Source organism: Sciurus vulgaris, assembly GCF_902686455.1.
Source record: "Sciurus vulgaris genome assembly, chromosome: 2".
NCBI classification, from domain to species: domain Eukaryota; kingdom Metazoa; phylum Chordata; class Mammalia; order Rodentia; family Sciuridae; genus Sciurus; species Sciurus vulgaris.
The window spans coordinates 202561554-202577794 of record NC_136462.1 but is presented as its reverse complement, the minus strand read 5'-3'; the positions used below and the strand labels follow the sequence as shown (position 1 = coordinate 202577794).

The 16241-nt window shown below is 54.0% G+C and overlaps 1 protein-coding gene across 1 annotated transcript in view; it reads left to right on the top strand.

Moving 5' to 3' along the window:
- The window catches only part of TAF4 (TATA-box binding protein associated factor 4), a 74134-nt gene extending 60362 nt beyond the window's left edge, over nt 1-13772 (top strand). The window contains exons 12-15 of the mRNA XM_079128832.1: nt 84-209; nt 892-948; nt 1386-1505; nt 12318-13772. Of these exons, the coding sequence (XP_078984958.1) occupies nt 84-209; nt 892-948; nt 1386-1505; nt 12318-12485 (471 nt within the window). The 3' untranslated portion in view covers nt 12486-13772. The remainder of the gene's footprint in view (nt 1-83; nt 210-891; nt 949-1385; nt 1506-12317) is intronic.
- The last annotated feature ends 2469 nt before the right edge of the window (nt 13773-16241 follow it).

The window sequence follows — 16241 nt, the reverse complement described above, 5'->3', positions numbered from 1 at the left end:
GGAACAGACCAGGGGAGGGGTTGTGCACGGACGTCCGGCCTGCTGGGTCCAGATCCATGACAGCAGTGTTCTGCTTTTTGCAGGATGATGACAGATACGAGCAGGCGAGTGATGTGCGGGCTCAGCTCAAGTTTTTTGAACAGCTCGATCAGATTGAAAAGCAGAGGAAGGATGAGCAGGAGAGGGAGATCCTGATGCGGGCGGCAAAGGCAAGTGCTGCTGTGCTCTCCAGTCCCTTGGGGAGCCCAGCCTCCCTGACGACTTGCACATACACTGGGTGCTGAGTGACCAAGCAGTGTTGGGGGCTGGCCTTGAGGAAAGGTGACCGTGCACCTGTAAGTGGAGCGCAGAGTGGGGCCTGTTAGCTCTGAGCACTCTGCGCCCGCAGATTCCTGAGGCTTCCTGGTCCACCAGGTCCAGTCCATCTCGGGCTGCACGTACGTGAAGCCAGCCTCCTGCACACCAGACTGCAGCTCAGGCCCACCTGGCCTTCAGAGCCCAGAGTCACTGAGGCCACACTGCCAGCTGGGCTTGCTGGGAGGCAGCAGGGGCTTGAGCTTGGTGCCGGGACCCAGCCCTTCTCCAGAGGCACTGGAGCCTGCAAGACTGTTCTGCCTCGCCCGCCTCACGCCACGATGAGCCAGAGTCCTGTGCCAGCTGGTAGCATTAGTCAAAGATCATACTCGAGACCCCATGGCATCAGAACGGCAGTGGTTTTTCTTAAGAGTAATGGATTTTCCCCATGCTGTGCAGCCAGATTTTCAACCTTTGGCTGTAAGCATGTAAAAACTTATAACCTGGAAAATGTTATAAAATGAATAAGGTTAACACATTTGTTAGGAAACACATTTAGGTCATAACTTGGTTTTCCTTTTCTACTTTCAAAAATAGTCTCGATCCAGACAAGAAGATCCAGAACAATTAAGGCTGAAGCAGAAGGCAAAAGAGGTGAGCTTTTTGCACACTTGAAATTCGTACTCACCTTAGACTCTGACAGAAAAGGTAGCTTGGGATTTCTGAACATGGGCATTTATGTACCTGTTTAAAATGTTGCAAAGTTTAAGAAATACCAAGTCAAAGGTATTTTCCTGTGCAGACAGCTTGTATCCTGCTTTTAGATTTAACAGTGACTTCTTGTGGTAGATTATTCTCTGTACTTAAACTTGTTCTTATCCTCTGGGTGTTTTAAGTCAAGTATATATTGCTTTTAAAAAAATACTTACTTTTCTAGTTATAGCATATGCTCACTGTTTAAAAATCCAAAATACTAAAGAAGTTATAATCTAGAAAATCTCAGAGAGCCCTTTGGTATCTGCATATTTGCTTTTGCCTTTAAGTAAAAATGTACAGGAAGCGATAGTCCTTGTTTGCTTTCCGACACAAAGATGCAGCAGCAGGAGCTGGCACAGATGCGCCAGCGGGATGCCAACCTCACGGCGCTGGCCGCCATCGGGCCCAGGAAAAAGAGGAAGGTGGACTGTGCCGGGCCGGGATCTGGAGCAGAGGTACAGCGGCAGCTTGGGGGTGGGGTCTGGAAGGGCCCGGGGTTCTCAGAGCCCCTTCCTCAGCAGACACACCCCAGAACCACCCTTAGGTTCACCTGTCACCCGCCTTCCTTGCAGTCTGTTTTGCATTTAAAACTGACATTTAGAACACCTTACTTGTGGGTATGTGGACTCAGCGCCGCACGTAGAGAGATCTCCGTGGTTTGCTGTGATGCGGCTGGGGAGGGACTCTGGGGGACTCGCACTGAGCAGTGGGCTGCAGGTGGCCGCCTTGGTGCAGAGCAGGGCCACGCGGGCTGGGGAGCGAGCTCTCGCCTGCGTCCCTGTGCTTGGGTTCTGTTTCTTGTTTGTTACACACCGCGTTTTAATGCATTATTATTTTTTATTTAATCTGTTAATTTCTTTTTAAAAGTAAGTTTCAGGAAAAAAAGAGAAAATCTCTTACTTACCTGTTTGCTTGCCTCCTGTGGTACCCTTGGTTCCTTGCTGCTGTAGGAAATACTGAGGTGCCGCCAGGAGTCACACCCATGCTGGGAAGTGGGTGGGCACGGTGACTTTATTCTGCCCAGGGCTGTGCTTCAGAACCTGGCTGGCAAGCACACCTGGGTGGCTGTCCGCCCGCTTTATCTCTGACCAGCACTGCCCCTTGCTCAACTTGGAGGACCTCAGGTTTACAATCTGTACTGTTGGCTGATTTTAAAATTGGGTGGGCAAAGTGAAGGGCTGTGGTTGAAGGTCTGCAGTCCAGCGGTACGTCCTGGGTACGGCTCAGTGCTGTGTGCTTCGTTGGGCTGTCTGAGTTCCTGTTCTCACGTCCCTTTTCCTTTCTGTACCTCTTGCTTTCGTTCTCCTTGCACCCTTGGCATCGCCATCCAGCCTGGTCATGGTGGAAACTGCCCTTGGTAATGGGTTCTCCCCTTTTCAGCAGATCAGGTGGCCGTCCTGTGGCTTGGTAAGGTCCTTACAGTTCTGTTGAAGCTTGTCTTCTTTTCAGGTCTTGATTAGAATCAAGTCGCCAGGCTGGAAGCGATGAACTGCAAACTCTACCAGATGAGCCTGAGCATCAGTTCATAATTACCATGCAAACAAAACAAAACAGAACCAAAAACACAGATAAGTCTCAGATCGACTCAGAACAATCTTGTGATTTTTTTATTTTTATTTTTATTTTTTAAAGTTGTCAATGGATCTTTTATTTTATTTATTTCTATGTGGTGCTAAGTACTAGACCCAGTACCTCACACATGCCAGGCAAGCCACTGAGCCACAACTCCAGCCCCGCAAACTTGTGATTCTGACAGAGCTTTTTCTGATACTTATCATTAACTCCTATATTATAGCCTCCCAGTTTTATGACTTCCAGGAGGACTGACACAAACATATAGCTCAAGCAAAAGAACCATCGTCTTATCTTTTAAATGTCCATGTGTGGCTGTGTTTTGGTTACACTCTCCTGCCAAGTGTCTAAGACCAGGTTGGTCGGAATTGACCTCTTTCCTGTCCACTGTTCGTGTCAACTGAGATTTGTCGGGTCACTCTTGGGAACTTGTGAGAAGCCTCTTGACTCTTCTTTTACCAACTGTGCATCTACTGGGATCAGTCAGGGCCTTGCTGACCACACATAGCTCCCTTGGAAGCACCAGGGACATTTCCCTCTCCAGTGACCCTCCTTTTTTGCACAATGTACACTGGTTGGCCTCCTGTCTCTTGGGTCTCTGGATCCCCTGATCGGGAGGTCAACTGATTTCCTGGAGTTGCAGGGCCCTTAGAGGGTCCTGTTGTTCCCTGGGTTTGACCTATGACTGTTTCCCCCTTCGCCCTTTTACTTCTTTGACTTTGGTCTCCAAGTTGTGGTTTTGAACATCCAGCAGGCCAGTTTCACCAGTCTTAAAGCAGGAGTCAGTATCAGTAGTGGAAGTCAGCTTTATGTCCTGTCTGCCCTCTAGGTGATGGCTTACTGTCTCAAAGTCAGTGGTTCTGCAAAACATTAGCAGGCAAAGTCACACATTTTTACAAGGAAAAAAAAAAAAAAAAAAAAAAAAAAACACAAAACGAAATTAACGAGAGAAAAAAACATTCAGTCTGTGTAATAGCTATGAACCAAGTAACATGATTTTTATGATCCTAACCCTTTACTTAGTTATATATTATGTTTATTTTGAGGTGACAGTAATCTTTACAAAATCTGTCCTTTGAACACAACTTTAAATGAGCTTAAGTCTGGCCTACTTTGGAGTCATCCTAACGTGGTGTAGGGTGAGAGGCAGAGCCTTATCTCAGGTAAGGAGGGGCTCTGAACAAATAATCCAATACAGCATTACGTCTGAAACACGAATCAAAAAAAAAACGAAGAAAGCTCCTGACTTTCTTTTTGTGGAAAAAGTGGCAAGGTGTTTTTTCATGCTTTACAATGTCAACTTTTGAACAAATTTAGGCTCTCCTTATTAGTTTCCAAAAATACATTTAGATTCCAATTTCAGTGTAAAAACTAACACAAAATTTTATAGAGCTTACTGATAACAAGTTACCTTTATTCAGTTACAAAACATTAAATGACATAAATAAATGACCGATTAAATTTGCTTTTTCTGTATAAATCTGAAGGAGATTACCACACAGATCACTTTAGTTTGGAGAACACCAGCTTGGTAAAGTGCTCCCCTAAGCTTTTTGCTGTATACATTATCTCTGGTCACATATATTTAGGGTGTCAGGCAAAGCTGATCCAATTCATGCTTTAAAAATTCGTCCAGAAGAAAATGGATCCCCATTAATGCCTCTCTCATGGTTGGCTTTCCCCCTCCCCCCGCCCCAGTACCAGGGATTGAACTCGGGCACTTTTACCACTGAGTCACACCCCAGCCCTTTTTTATTTTTTATATTTTATTTAGAGACAGGGTCTCACAACGTTGCTTAGGGCCTCACTAAGTTGCCAAGGCTGGTTTTGAACTTGCGGTCCTCCTGCCTCAGCCTCCTGAGCTGCTGGAATGACAGGCATGTGCCACTGTGCCTGGCGGCTCGCGTTTCTGAGTAGAGGCCAGGTCACACTCGCAAAACTCTCAGATGTTCTGACCAACAAGGAGGTACTTCTCTACTGAGCGCAGGAGTGGGGTTTCCTGCCTTGGTTGGTGCCTGGAGTTACTGGTTTGCTGCGGTGCTTGCTGGGGCCCATGTGAGCCTCTGGGATCACGGTTTCCTCCCCATTCCAAGGCCACGACGCAAACTTCGCTTGTTCCAGAGGGAAGAACCTGGCTGGCAAGTGCACCTAGCAGGCTTCCACCAGCCTTCGTCCCTAACGCAGTGTTGCCCCTTTTGCTCTGGTCGGAGGAGCTCAGGGTTGCAGTCTGTGAGGGACTGATTTTAAAATTGGGGAGGGAAAAGGAAGGGCTGCAGTTGAATTTTATACTGCCACATCCCTGTGGCTACAAGGGCAGCCTGGCCCACAGGGCTCCCTGCATGCAGGTCTGCTGGTGACCCAGGCTTCACTTCTGTCAACTTGAAAGTGGTTGTCTCGTCGCATTTCAGACGGACACTCCTGTTCATTGACAATGGCTGTGTCTCACCCTCACCGTTGAGGGATATTCTCACTGGCTGTGAAGTTGTGGACCAGTCGTTTTTCTCCTGCAGAATTTTAAGAAAGTCGTTCTGCTATCTTCTGGGGTCCTGCTATGATTTTTATTCTCATTCCCTGTACATAACACATCTCTACTTTGAGACTTTGAACTTTGTTTTTTAGAAGTATGTTTTGTGTTTAAGTGTGGTTCTTTGGGTATTCAGTTCACTTCAGGTTCTCTGAGCTTAGATTTGTAGGCCAGTGTTTTCCATTGTGTTGGAAACATTTTGGTCATTGTTCCTTCAAGTGTTTTCTCGCTTTCCGTCTTTCTTCTGCTTGGACTCCCGTTGCACACATGTTGGACCTGTTGGTATTGCCCACAGGTGTTTAAACTTGTATCCAACTTCTGTGTTTTTCCTGTTCTTCAGTCTGGATAACTTCTGCTGCTGTCTTCAGGTTCTCAACCAGACGGAGTCCTGCCATCTCCAGTTGGCTGTTGGGCTCCCGGGAAGTCTACATTTGTGAATGTATTTTTCAATTCTAGGGTTTCTGTTCTTTTTTAGTTTCTGATTAGTGACTGTGGTGTTTCGGCTCAGCAGCTGCCTCTATCCTTGAGCTTCCTGCGTATTGCAGCTGGACTGGAGACCCATCTGGCTGGGCTCCACCAAGGAAGCCAAGATCCTGCTGTGCCCCTTCTCCAGGAGGCAGAGGGTCTGCTCTGCACACACCCCTGACACTCTGCACCCAGAGCCACTAATTGGTTGAGTGGCACAAACAGTAGTGGTTTAACTTTGTCACTGTATTTATTTATTTTTGTGCTAGGACTTGAACTCAGGGCCTTGGACCTGCCAGCTTGTCACTTGGTGTTTATTTGTCACTGGAGCAGTTTTGTGAGGAAGACTTCCCCTCCTCTGCCGTTGGGCTGCCCGGGCATGCATGCAGCTCCTGTTCCAGGAAGGCTGGAGAGACACCAGTGCTCCCTTTGTTTCCTGAGTTAAGATAACAAAGACTCTCACCCTTAAAAGGCGACACAGACTTGTATCACTTTAATCTCGGAATTCCGGGACGTCGCCTTCTGATTACAGTGCACTGCAGCTCACATTGTGCGTGTGGCTAGTGGCGGCATCCTGAGGTTGACCCGAGACGTTGGCCACAGACGTCCTTGCCTGTGGGCAGGCTGCGCCCTCATCCTGATCGCCGTCTCTGCATCTCTTGGGTGGGAGTCTGTTTGGGGGTCCTGCCTGTGTTTTGATTGGGACTGTTTTCTCACAGTTGTTGTAAGAGTTCTGTGTGGGGCAGGGGTGCGGCTCAGTGGTAGAGCATTCACCTAGCACATGTGAGGCCCTGGGTTTGATCCTCAGCACCACATAAAAATAAAATAAAGGCATTGCGTCCACCTACAACTAAGAAATACACACATAGGAAATCCTTAACAGAAAAGAAGGCCCTGTGTGTCAGGCACTCGCCCCTCCTCAGATGTGCCTCTGCAAAGCTTCCTCCTGCTGGACTTTCAGCAGTCTCCCCGCCCGGATGTCCCTTCCTGTCCTGGATCCTGTCTGGCTGCTCTTGGCCTCCCTGGTCTTCTGCCACCAGGGCACCATGAAGGGCATGCTATCGTGAAGTGCCCTGAGTGGGCTTGATGTCCTGGTGTCTGCCCCAGGCTCTGGCCACACTGAAACACCATGGCCACGTGTGCGAGGTGCTTCCTGTGGCCCACTGCTGCTGGCAGTGTGGAGGCTGGTTGCAGGGTGTGGGCTTTCTCTGCTGGAAGGTTGGGTTTTCCTCTGCCTTATGGTCTACTTGCACCTGCTGGTTCCCTCTCTCCTCACGGCATCTCTGGACACTGCCTTGCTGCTGGCTCTTTGCGGGATGCTGCTTGTCCTGCTGGGCATTGGTTGGTTGCAGTCAGTAGGAGAGCTGTTTCTTACCCCACACCTTGCCCGCCCTGTGTTCTTCAAGGTCCTCGGATCAGGATGGACGTTGGCCGTGTCTTGTAGGTAGTAGTCTGTTCCTGTGATTTGTTGATTTGTTTTGTGGCTCAGATGGCCTGGCTTTGGTCCTGGTGCACTCCTTTGGGCTGGTTCCTGTGTCCTTTGGATGAGACCCATGGTTTTCCAGGATCTGCTTCCTTCCCAGAGCCACAGAACGCTTAGGCTGCAGGGTGGGTTGATCGGGGGAGTGCTGCTGGAGGTGATGGTGAGCAGCGGGCCCTGGCTCTGGGGAGCACGGCCACGGCACACTGTCCTCTGTGCTTTTTCTGTCCGCTTTGTCCTACTGATGGGGTCCTGCGTGGGAGCCTTGCTTGCCTGTGTCTGCAGCAGATGTACTGGACCATTTGGTCCCAGTCTGCAGACACAGGAGCTCCGGAATTGCTGAGCCCTCAAGAAGCTAATGTGGTTGCAGTTGTCTTTGTAGGGAGCCCTGCAGGTCAGTGTGTCATGCTCCCGGGTTGCTCGGATTGCCGTCTCCTGGCCAGCCCACGGCCGCGTCTGGATTGGCTCGTATCTCCTGGATGTAGCATTGTTAGAGCTTCACAAAAACATGCGTGCACAGGAGGGTCTGCCCGTCCCCTCTGTGTCTGCTTCTGTTAGCTGCTGCTTTCTGCTCTCTACCCAGGAGGGCAGCAAGGAGTGGGCACCCTTTCCCTGCCTGGCGCCTCTGGGCACTGTGCGTCCCATTGAGCTCTCCTCTCTCATGTATTCGGGTCATGTGGTGCAGCCACAGGAGGCTGTGGTGAGGGCCACGTGCTCACATGTCCTTAGGCATTGGGAGCGTGACTGGGGCAACTTCTGCAGGTGGGGCTGAGGGGGTGAACGGGTGACCTTGAAGGCCTGGCCTGGCCTGCCACCTACCGCCAAGGAGACGGGTGTCTCCCACAGCCTCGCCAAAGCCTGTTGCCACACTTGCAAGGCTGCCAGCGTGGATGGTGCTGATATGGTACCTGGTTTCTGTGGATGTGTGGCCAGTGTGTGAGAGAGCGGGCTTGTTGGTCCTGGGTTTGTTCTGGTGGCTGCTTGCTGGTGGTTTAGCAGTGGGTGTGGTGGGGCAGCCTCCTGGCCTGAGTGAGTTTCTGACTTCACCCGCGCGCTGCCACAGGTTTTAGTCTGACCTGCGTTCTGTCACGTGGTGTGTAAATACCCATAAGTGGCACCTTCATTGTGCCTTGGAGCTTTCAGAAATACCCGTCTGTGTTAGTGGGTCGCTGTGATCAAAGACTTGACGAAAACACCTGAGAGGAGGAAAATTTATTTTGGGCTCAGGGTTTCAGAGGCCTTGGTCTGTGGTCAGTGGACTCCTTGCTCTGGGCTTAAGGTGAGGCAGTACATGGTGGCCAGCAGCCTGGTGGAGGGAAGCTGTCAGCTGGCAGTGGCCAGGAGGCAGAGCGAGAGTGAGGAGCAGAGACAGAACATGCAGGCCCCAGGGCTCAGCCTAGTGACCTGCTGCCCCGGCCATGCCCCAGCTGCCTGCAGTTGCACCCCCAGTTCACGCAGAGCTCTGACCTATCAAACAGGTGAACCTAAGGAGGCCCCGCCTGGCAGTTCATTCACTTCCCCTGTGGAGTCTCATGTGGGTGTACTGGGGACACATGCCCAGCCTCCTGCTGTGGGCTCAGGCTGTCAACTGGCTGCCTGTCTCCAACGTGTCAGCAGGGAGTCGATAGCGCCTCCGGATGCAGAATGGTGTGGTCTGGACCCAGGCTGTCACTGCATGTGCTTCTGTGTTGCTGTGCCTGTGTCCTCCTGGCGTTGGTGTCCAGGAAGGCTGCTCTGTGCTCTGTGGCCACCCTGTCCTGCACGCTCACTGCTCTTGCTCAGCCGTTGGCAGCTGCACCTTTTGGTGGCTGATCTCCAACCCCTCCCTCTGCCCTTCACCCTGCTGGCCACCAGCCCCGCCTCCCCTTTGCATCCCCCGGTCTGGGGTCCCCTGCAGTGCTGCTCTGACGCTGCCCAGGCCCACCTGGGTGCTGGATCAGCCCTCCAGCGCAGCTCACAGGGTCTGGTCCGTGCAGCCATCCCCAGCCTGGCTGCGGTGTTGCTGTGCCTTCGTGGAGTGTGTCCAGCTGCTCCACGCGGCCCTGCTGTTTGGGTTGTGCGGCCTGGTGGCAGGCAGGGCTGGGCCATGTGCCCTGCGTCCTCTGTGGTTGGAGGTGTCGTTGGAGAAGTGGGCCTGCTCGTCCTATAACCTCGTGATCGTTCCCTGTCCCCTCCGCAGGCCCGGGTGTGTGTCGGCTCATGGTGCTGGGCTGCAGGCCCCGGTCTTCTGGAATCTGCACTGGCTTCCAGCCTTGGGGGGCCGCTCCTACCCTCTGCTGCTCGGGTCTTCACTCCTGGTCTCTTCCCCTCCTTATCCAGAGCTGCTGACCAGTGTTCCTTCCTGGGAGCCCCTTCTCACTCCTTCCACATGTGTTGCTGTTGCTGTCTGGGGACTTCTGCCCCCAGTGTCCTGTGGGTGTGCCCTCCCTCTCCACCCTGTGCTGCTGTGCTCTGTGCATTTGCAGGGCTCCTTTCCTGCCGTGGGTGGTGGCACCCTCTGCTGGCAGTGCTGTGAGGCCCAGGTGCCAGACAGGCTCTCTGGGTGTTTGGGATGGGCCTCTGGACCCAGAGCTTCCCTGCACTCCTCTCTTTCCCACCGGTGGTCAGGGGTTCTTCTTGGAACTATCTCCATTTTGCTCCTTAAAGGCCCTTTCAGATCTGGCGCTGGGCCCTTCTGTCCTGCGCTCTGACGCCTGGCTAGTGCTGGCTCTCAGGCCAATCTGGGCTGGCTTTCAGCAGCCTGGGGCCCCTGCTGTCTCCCCCAGCCAGAGCATGATTCAGCAGGCGTCAGGTGGCGCCAGGCCTGTTGGGAGCTGGGGCCGATGGCCACCCTGCCCCAGGAGCCCTCTCTGGTTTCCCGGGGCTGCTGTGGGTACATTGCTGCAGCCTGTTGCTGAGCTGGGCAGAGAATGCACTTCATCTCCACACTCCAGCGCTGGCCTAACTGCTGCGGGGCAGCCCTGAGGCGTGTGTGACTGCGGTGTGCTCGAGCGGGCGCTGCTTCCTGGGACCTGGAGCCGCGTTCTGTGGTTGCACTTGCACTGGCCACGCTGGAGGAGCCCAGGGGAGGTTCTTTCTGCAGGTTTTATTTGTGGGTCAAGTTCGCAGTGGGAGGGTCGGCCTCCTCTTACTGACTCTTTGACAGCACATGGACGGCAGGGTGCATGCCTGTGCTGCTGCAGAGGGGAGGCCATGCGGGGCACAGGGGGTCGCCACGGCCACGCTCACTGAGCTGCATAGCTCCTGGCGGGCACTGGGGCTCACCCTGGTCCTCCATCCTCTCTGCTCTGTGTAGAGTTACCTGCTGTGGTGGGCCATGAGCAGAGCCTTGGTCTCCAGTGGTGGCGCAGCTCCGGCCCTGTCCACGACCCTGTGGTGCTTCCTGCTGAGGCTCCTCCAGCAGGGAGCTCTGAGATGCCACAGGCCAATGACCTGTCCTGCTCCCACGGCCCAAGCACTTAGGACAGACTGTGAGCATGCCAGGGCAGCTGCCCTGTGGGACAGGCTGAGGCTCCTTGTGCCATGGCCACAATACCCACAGAGCCAAAGACCCTGGAGCAGTGACCAGCCGTCCTCTCCTTGGCAGAGTGGAGAAGACTGGACTCAGCCCAGGTGGTCAGAGCGAGTGCTACACCAAGCAGCAGGTGCTTGAGCTCGCATCTCTTCCACAGTTGGAGCCTCGGCTGTACTTACAAAACCCCCCGGAGCCCAAGAGTCTGTGTTATGAACCACGGCCCTTCTCCAGAGCCTGTTGTGGGGTGGGTCCGGTGGTTTCGCTCCACAGCCGCCTGTGCCTGGGCTAAGGTGGCCCGGCAGAGCTGGCTGCGCCCTGGATGGGCGCTCATGCTGCTTACTGTGGTTTTGGTGCTTCTGTGTGGCTTCTGACTTTGCTCCTGAGGAGCGCCTTGCTCGCATACCAGCCTGGCGATGTGGCCAGGCAGAGAGACCTGCCAGCTGCAGTCCCAGAGGTGCCTCTGAGGGCCGACACCTTGGCTTTCTTCCTCCCGTCCTCTAGTTGGGCAGATCAGTTTGTCACAAAGGCAGCCAGTGTGGATACCCATGTCTCCAAGCGAGGCAAGGTTTGGGCTGACCCTGGTGGACTCATGCTGAGGGAGGCCACTGTGTTGTCCAGGAGACCTGATTCTACCTCTCGGGAACCCTGGGGTTGCGGCCAGTCCTCCTCTGTGCCTGCCCCTCGCTGGCTTGTAGCTGATGTCCAGGACACCTGCAGGGAACCCGTCTCCACTACTCCTGGTTCCTTCTGCGTGTGGGTGTCCACCCAGCCTTTTGGAGGGCTCTGTGGTCTACATAAATCCCTGGGAGGCTGTCAGTAGAACCTGGACCTCCATCCAAGACAGAGTGGCCACTGAGGTGTGGAGGTGGCTCCTGGCCCCCAAGGGAGCGTGCTGGCTGGCTTCGGCTGTCAGAGCACGGAGCACCTCCAAGGCCTGTGCCACTGTCCACCTCAGGCACCTGGCCTGCGCTGCTGGCTCTGTGCCTGGTGGTGCTTGCTCGGGAGAGGGCTCCTTACGCTCTGGCTGAAAAGGCACCGTGCCTGCTGCAGTCCTTGCAGGCAGCCTGCCTCCGGCTCCCACCTGGAGCACAGAGCCTGCCTCGAGCCGCCTGCCGGGTTCTGGAGGTTGTGCCCAGGAGGCATCAGGTGGGGGTGCTGACGGGAAGCAGCTGCTGCGTGTTCCAGGCTGAGCCATGGCTCTTGTTTCTCTGAGCTCGAGGACAGTTGCTCGAGGAGAGCTGGGTACACCAGGGCTGGGCTTCTGGCAGGACACAGCCCTGGGCTCATGTCTGGCTGCTGACCCACAGCCGCCTAGCCCAGGAGTTCAGACCTGGTGCTTTTCTCAGTGGGCAGGGATGTGGACCCCTGGGCAGCCTTTCTGTGGTCATGTGGAGGTCAGGCCACTGTGGCCCCAGGGGCAGTCACTTGCCTTGGGGTGGGAGCCCCCCTCTCTCTTCCCACCCAGGGCCAGAGCGGGGTCTTCGTGGGGCATCTGAGGGTGGTAGTCTGAGCGGATGCTGTGGAGTCTCCTGATCCCTCCCAGCTAGGCACACATCAGCTCAGCCTGCGGGCCTGCAGGAAGGAGCCTGAGCCACATCCACTTCCTGCAGAGCGGGGTCCTGGGACACAGGGGGCGCCGAGCTGCCCTCCGCTGCTCTGCAGCTCACCTCAGAGCACCGCTAACATCCCGTCTCCTCCTTTCTTGTCACCAGGGCTCGGGCCCCGGCTTGGCGGTCCCAGGCAGCTCCGGAGTGGGAACCCCCAGACAGTTCACGCGGCAAAGAATCACACGGGTCAACCTCAGGGACCTCATATTCTGTCTAGAAAACGAGCGCGAGACAAGCCATTCGCTGTTGCTCTACAAAGCATTCCTCAAGTGACGCGGGGTGCGCGGCGTTTCCCACGGAGCCGCCTGGACGTTCTGTGCGTCTGCAGACTGCGCCTTTTGTAGCGAGCCAACGGGACGTTGCTGAAGAACAGCCACCTCCTTGCAGTGGAAGTTTCATACTCCTGTCTCTGAATCAGTCAGCGTGGAAGGAAGCCTCTCCTGTAGCAGAGCGCAGGCCTGGGATGCTCCTGGAGGCCAGCTACGCCCCGCTCATCCTCGACTGAGTGGCCTTCTTGCCAAACAAGCCATATTACAGACTGCCGGAGCCCGTCAGCCGCCGCCCTGCCGGCTCGCAGCAGCCCCACTTTCTTTGTGCATTTTGGGTTCGTTCAGCCTGACGTACCACGTAGGTGTCTGTCCACAGCGATGACCTCGTTCTCGTTTTATTTTTGTAACAGTCAGTTGGCGAAGCAAACTGATTTTTAGACTATTTATCTCTCCCTGCCCCACTCCGCCTGAAGTTCTCTAGGAACGTGAGTTCATCGCAGCGCTGTCACCCAGGTGGGACTGCGTTCCTGCCTGGCCAGGCCGAGCCCAGCGAGGCGGCCCCTTCTGAATGTGCTCAGCATCTGTACAAATGCATTTTATTTGCTACAGTTTGTGAAGCTGTAAAGTTAAAAGAAATGAGAACTTTTTCAGCATAAATATATTTTACTTGCACTGTGTTTTTTAGCTAAAAGTGAAAACTTAGATTAAATAAAATCAAAGTTGAGAGGAATCATCAAAAGACTGTTTCTCAGTGTGAATCAAGTGTTGAAAAATGGTTGGTGTATTTTGTCAGTAATTGTACATAATTTTGGCACATAACATAAAAATGGCTATGTAAACTATAATTATTTTGCTAAGAGACTGTATGCAAGCTGTGGGCTCACTTTACAGATGCCCAGAGCAAAGCCCCTTCTTTGTACCTATTTTTTTTATTACAAATATACTAATTGGTTCTTTATATTTTCAGAGGTTATTGTATTAAATTGTCTATTGATAGTACTTTTATGACTGTAAATACTTGGGCTTTCTCTGTGTGGATCCTCACATTAGACTTCAGTCTGCGCTTGTGGACTGAAGGCTGATCAGTATTTTTTATCAGCACCTGAGAACTGTTACACCTTTTATTTTATCTTTTAGGAAATCCCTGTCTTTCCATTTTTTCATGTAAATTTTGCACAGTTACTTGTTCATATGTAAATATTTTACTTTCAAAAATGAAGTTTTTAATTGCTATTGTTTTATATAGGATTGAAAGAAATTAACTCCTTTATTAAAAACAAATCTATCTGTATCTGTTCTGCCTGTTCTTCACAGTTTCCCAGAATTTGCCAAGGTGACCAGACCCTGCTCTGTCCTGTTGAGGTGATGGTGACCCCAACCCAGTGAATCCAGTGGGAGAAACTTTCTATCCAAGGACAGGTCCTCCAGACTCCTGCTGGCCAAGTCCCTGGGCCGGGAAGTGGCCTCACCCCTCCTCTCTTAGCCCCGCAGGGAGGCTGGGGAAGACCCCCAGATGCACACAGAAGCCACCCTGGCAGGCCCCAGTGCTAGCATAGACCTCGGTGGACAGAGGTGGGGCCTTGGGTTGGCACTCCTGACAGGGCGTGCTGCCTTCCCGGCACCTCAGGTGGCCACCGGCAGGGAGCTGGTCCCTGCGTGGCCGCACCTTGCCTTCCCTGGAAGCACCGCGCGCATCCTCCTCTCTGTTGCCTGAGTCCTTGGACTGTGGCAATGGGCCACAAGTGTGGGGCCTTGGAGGACAGGTGCTCGGCCCCCAGGCCTGGGAGCTGGAGGACCATGCAGGTGTGGGCAGGTGGGCTTCTCCTGAGGCTGGGCCTGCACCTCCCTGTGCAGGTCTGCCTCTGGGCAGCTTTCACCCTGTCAGGACCCCAGTCACCTTGGATTGGGGCCTGTCCATGTAGCGTGGTCCTCCTGTCAAGACCCCAGCTTCCAAGGCAGCCACATCCTGAGGTCCTGAGGGGGAGGTCTCTAGATGCAGTCAGGTCCTGGGGTCAGACTGCACCATAACAATTGGGAGGGGACACTGTGGTAACCACGCTCACCCGTCCACACCCGAGAATGGACTGGGAGGCAAGGCACAGAGGAAACAGGCCTTACTTTAATGACGGTCACTAGGATCGGGTGCCTGGTGGTCAGGGACACTCAGACTGGGCACAACCAGTGTTTTATCCCCAGAGTGCAAGGTGCCTCCCCTGCTTCCTCATTGGCTGAGTGCTCGGGGTGCACAGACATCCCCAACACCTGGCCTCAGTGTCTCCTGTTGGGTTAAAGAAATACACCTCTACCTGTCCGACCTCCCTTGGTTCCCCCGTGGTGGGAGGGTCCCCTTGGAGCGAGTGCCTTTTGGCACTTGCACAGTTTATCTCTGCTGGTCAGGTGGGGGGCTTCCTTCTCCCCTCCTTGTCAGGGGCTGTGACTCTTCACACTCTGGGGTCGACCGCCTGACATTTCCATCCTGCTCTTCCCTCCAGCCCCCTTTCCTACACCCCCAGTCACCTTATATTTAAGGCTAAATACCGTGTTCTGAAAACGGACCGCGGACTTGCTATTTCTCAGAGACAGTTCATAACACCTGCGGCATTGGGGATGCGCCAGACTAGACCCAAGGGTTTTTTTATTTTGGAACTGGGGATAGAACCAGGGGCACTCAACCCTGAGCCATGTCCGCAGCACTTTCCATGTTTTGAGAGACAAGGTCTTGCTAAGCTGCTGAGGCTGGTTTCGTGCACTTTTTTTATATTTATTTATTTATTTTTTTAGTTTGGATGGACTTTTTATTTTATTTATTTCTATGTGGTGCTGCGGATGAAACCCAGTGCCTCACACATGCTAGGCAAGCGCTCACCACTGAGCCACAACCGCAGCCCAGGCTTTGAACTTTTGAGCCTCCTGCCTCAGGCTCCAAAGCCACTGGGATTACTGGTGTGACCACTGCGCCAACTGAGACCCAGGTTCTGACAGCTACAGCAGGAAGGGGCGGAGGGCACACTCCTACTGACGGGTGTGCCCGGAGGAGCATCGTGAGGCCAGCCTCAGGCTGTGCGGCCTCCATGGGTACTCTGCCCTGAGTTCTCGGCCGGGGGTTAACCACTATACTTGGCAAAGCTCTGCTGGATTTGGATTTCTGCACATGTGCTGAGTAACTTCGCCTTTTCTGTTTCTCTCGCTGGGTCCAGTGTGTCTGCCAGGACTGTCCAGGTGCAGGGCCCAAGTCTTCCCCACAGACGTGGCCCTGGGGCTTTGATGGTGAGGCCCAAGGTGCCGCCCAGCATCACCCTGGCCTGGCCTCGGTGGCGGGCTGGGTGGGGCAGGGCCTGGGGAACGACCGCCTGGCCTCTGACCCTGAACTGGCAGCTCCACTCGGGTGAGAAGGCGAAAAGAGACACACGAGGTGCGCCAGGTGCGCCCGAGTGCAGGGTGGGTGGGAGCGAGGGAATGGGCAGCAGGGACCTGAAACAACCACTGGGGCGCTCGAGGCGGTGCACCGACGCTGGAGGACCCAGGGCAGGAGCCTGGAGCGACCGGCTCTTGAGGAGCAGAGACAGCTGACGACGCAGGCAGAACTGCAGCTCCATGCTGGAGATGAGGCTGGTCCAGACTCACTGGGGGTGGGAGACCCTTAATGCCCAGGAATGGGGCAGAGGTGGACGCGGCCTGCACCTCAGGACACACGGTCCTGGTGAACAGCGGAGCACATGGCAGTTCAGCCTCACTCCTCACACGTCACACCTCACTCCTT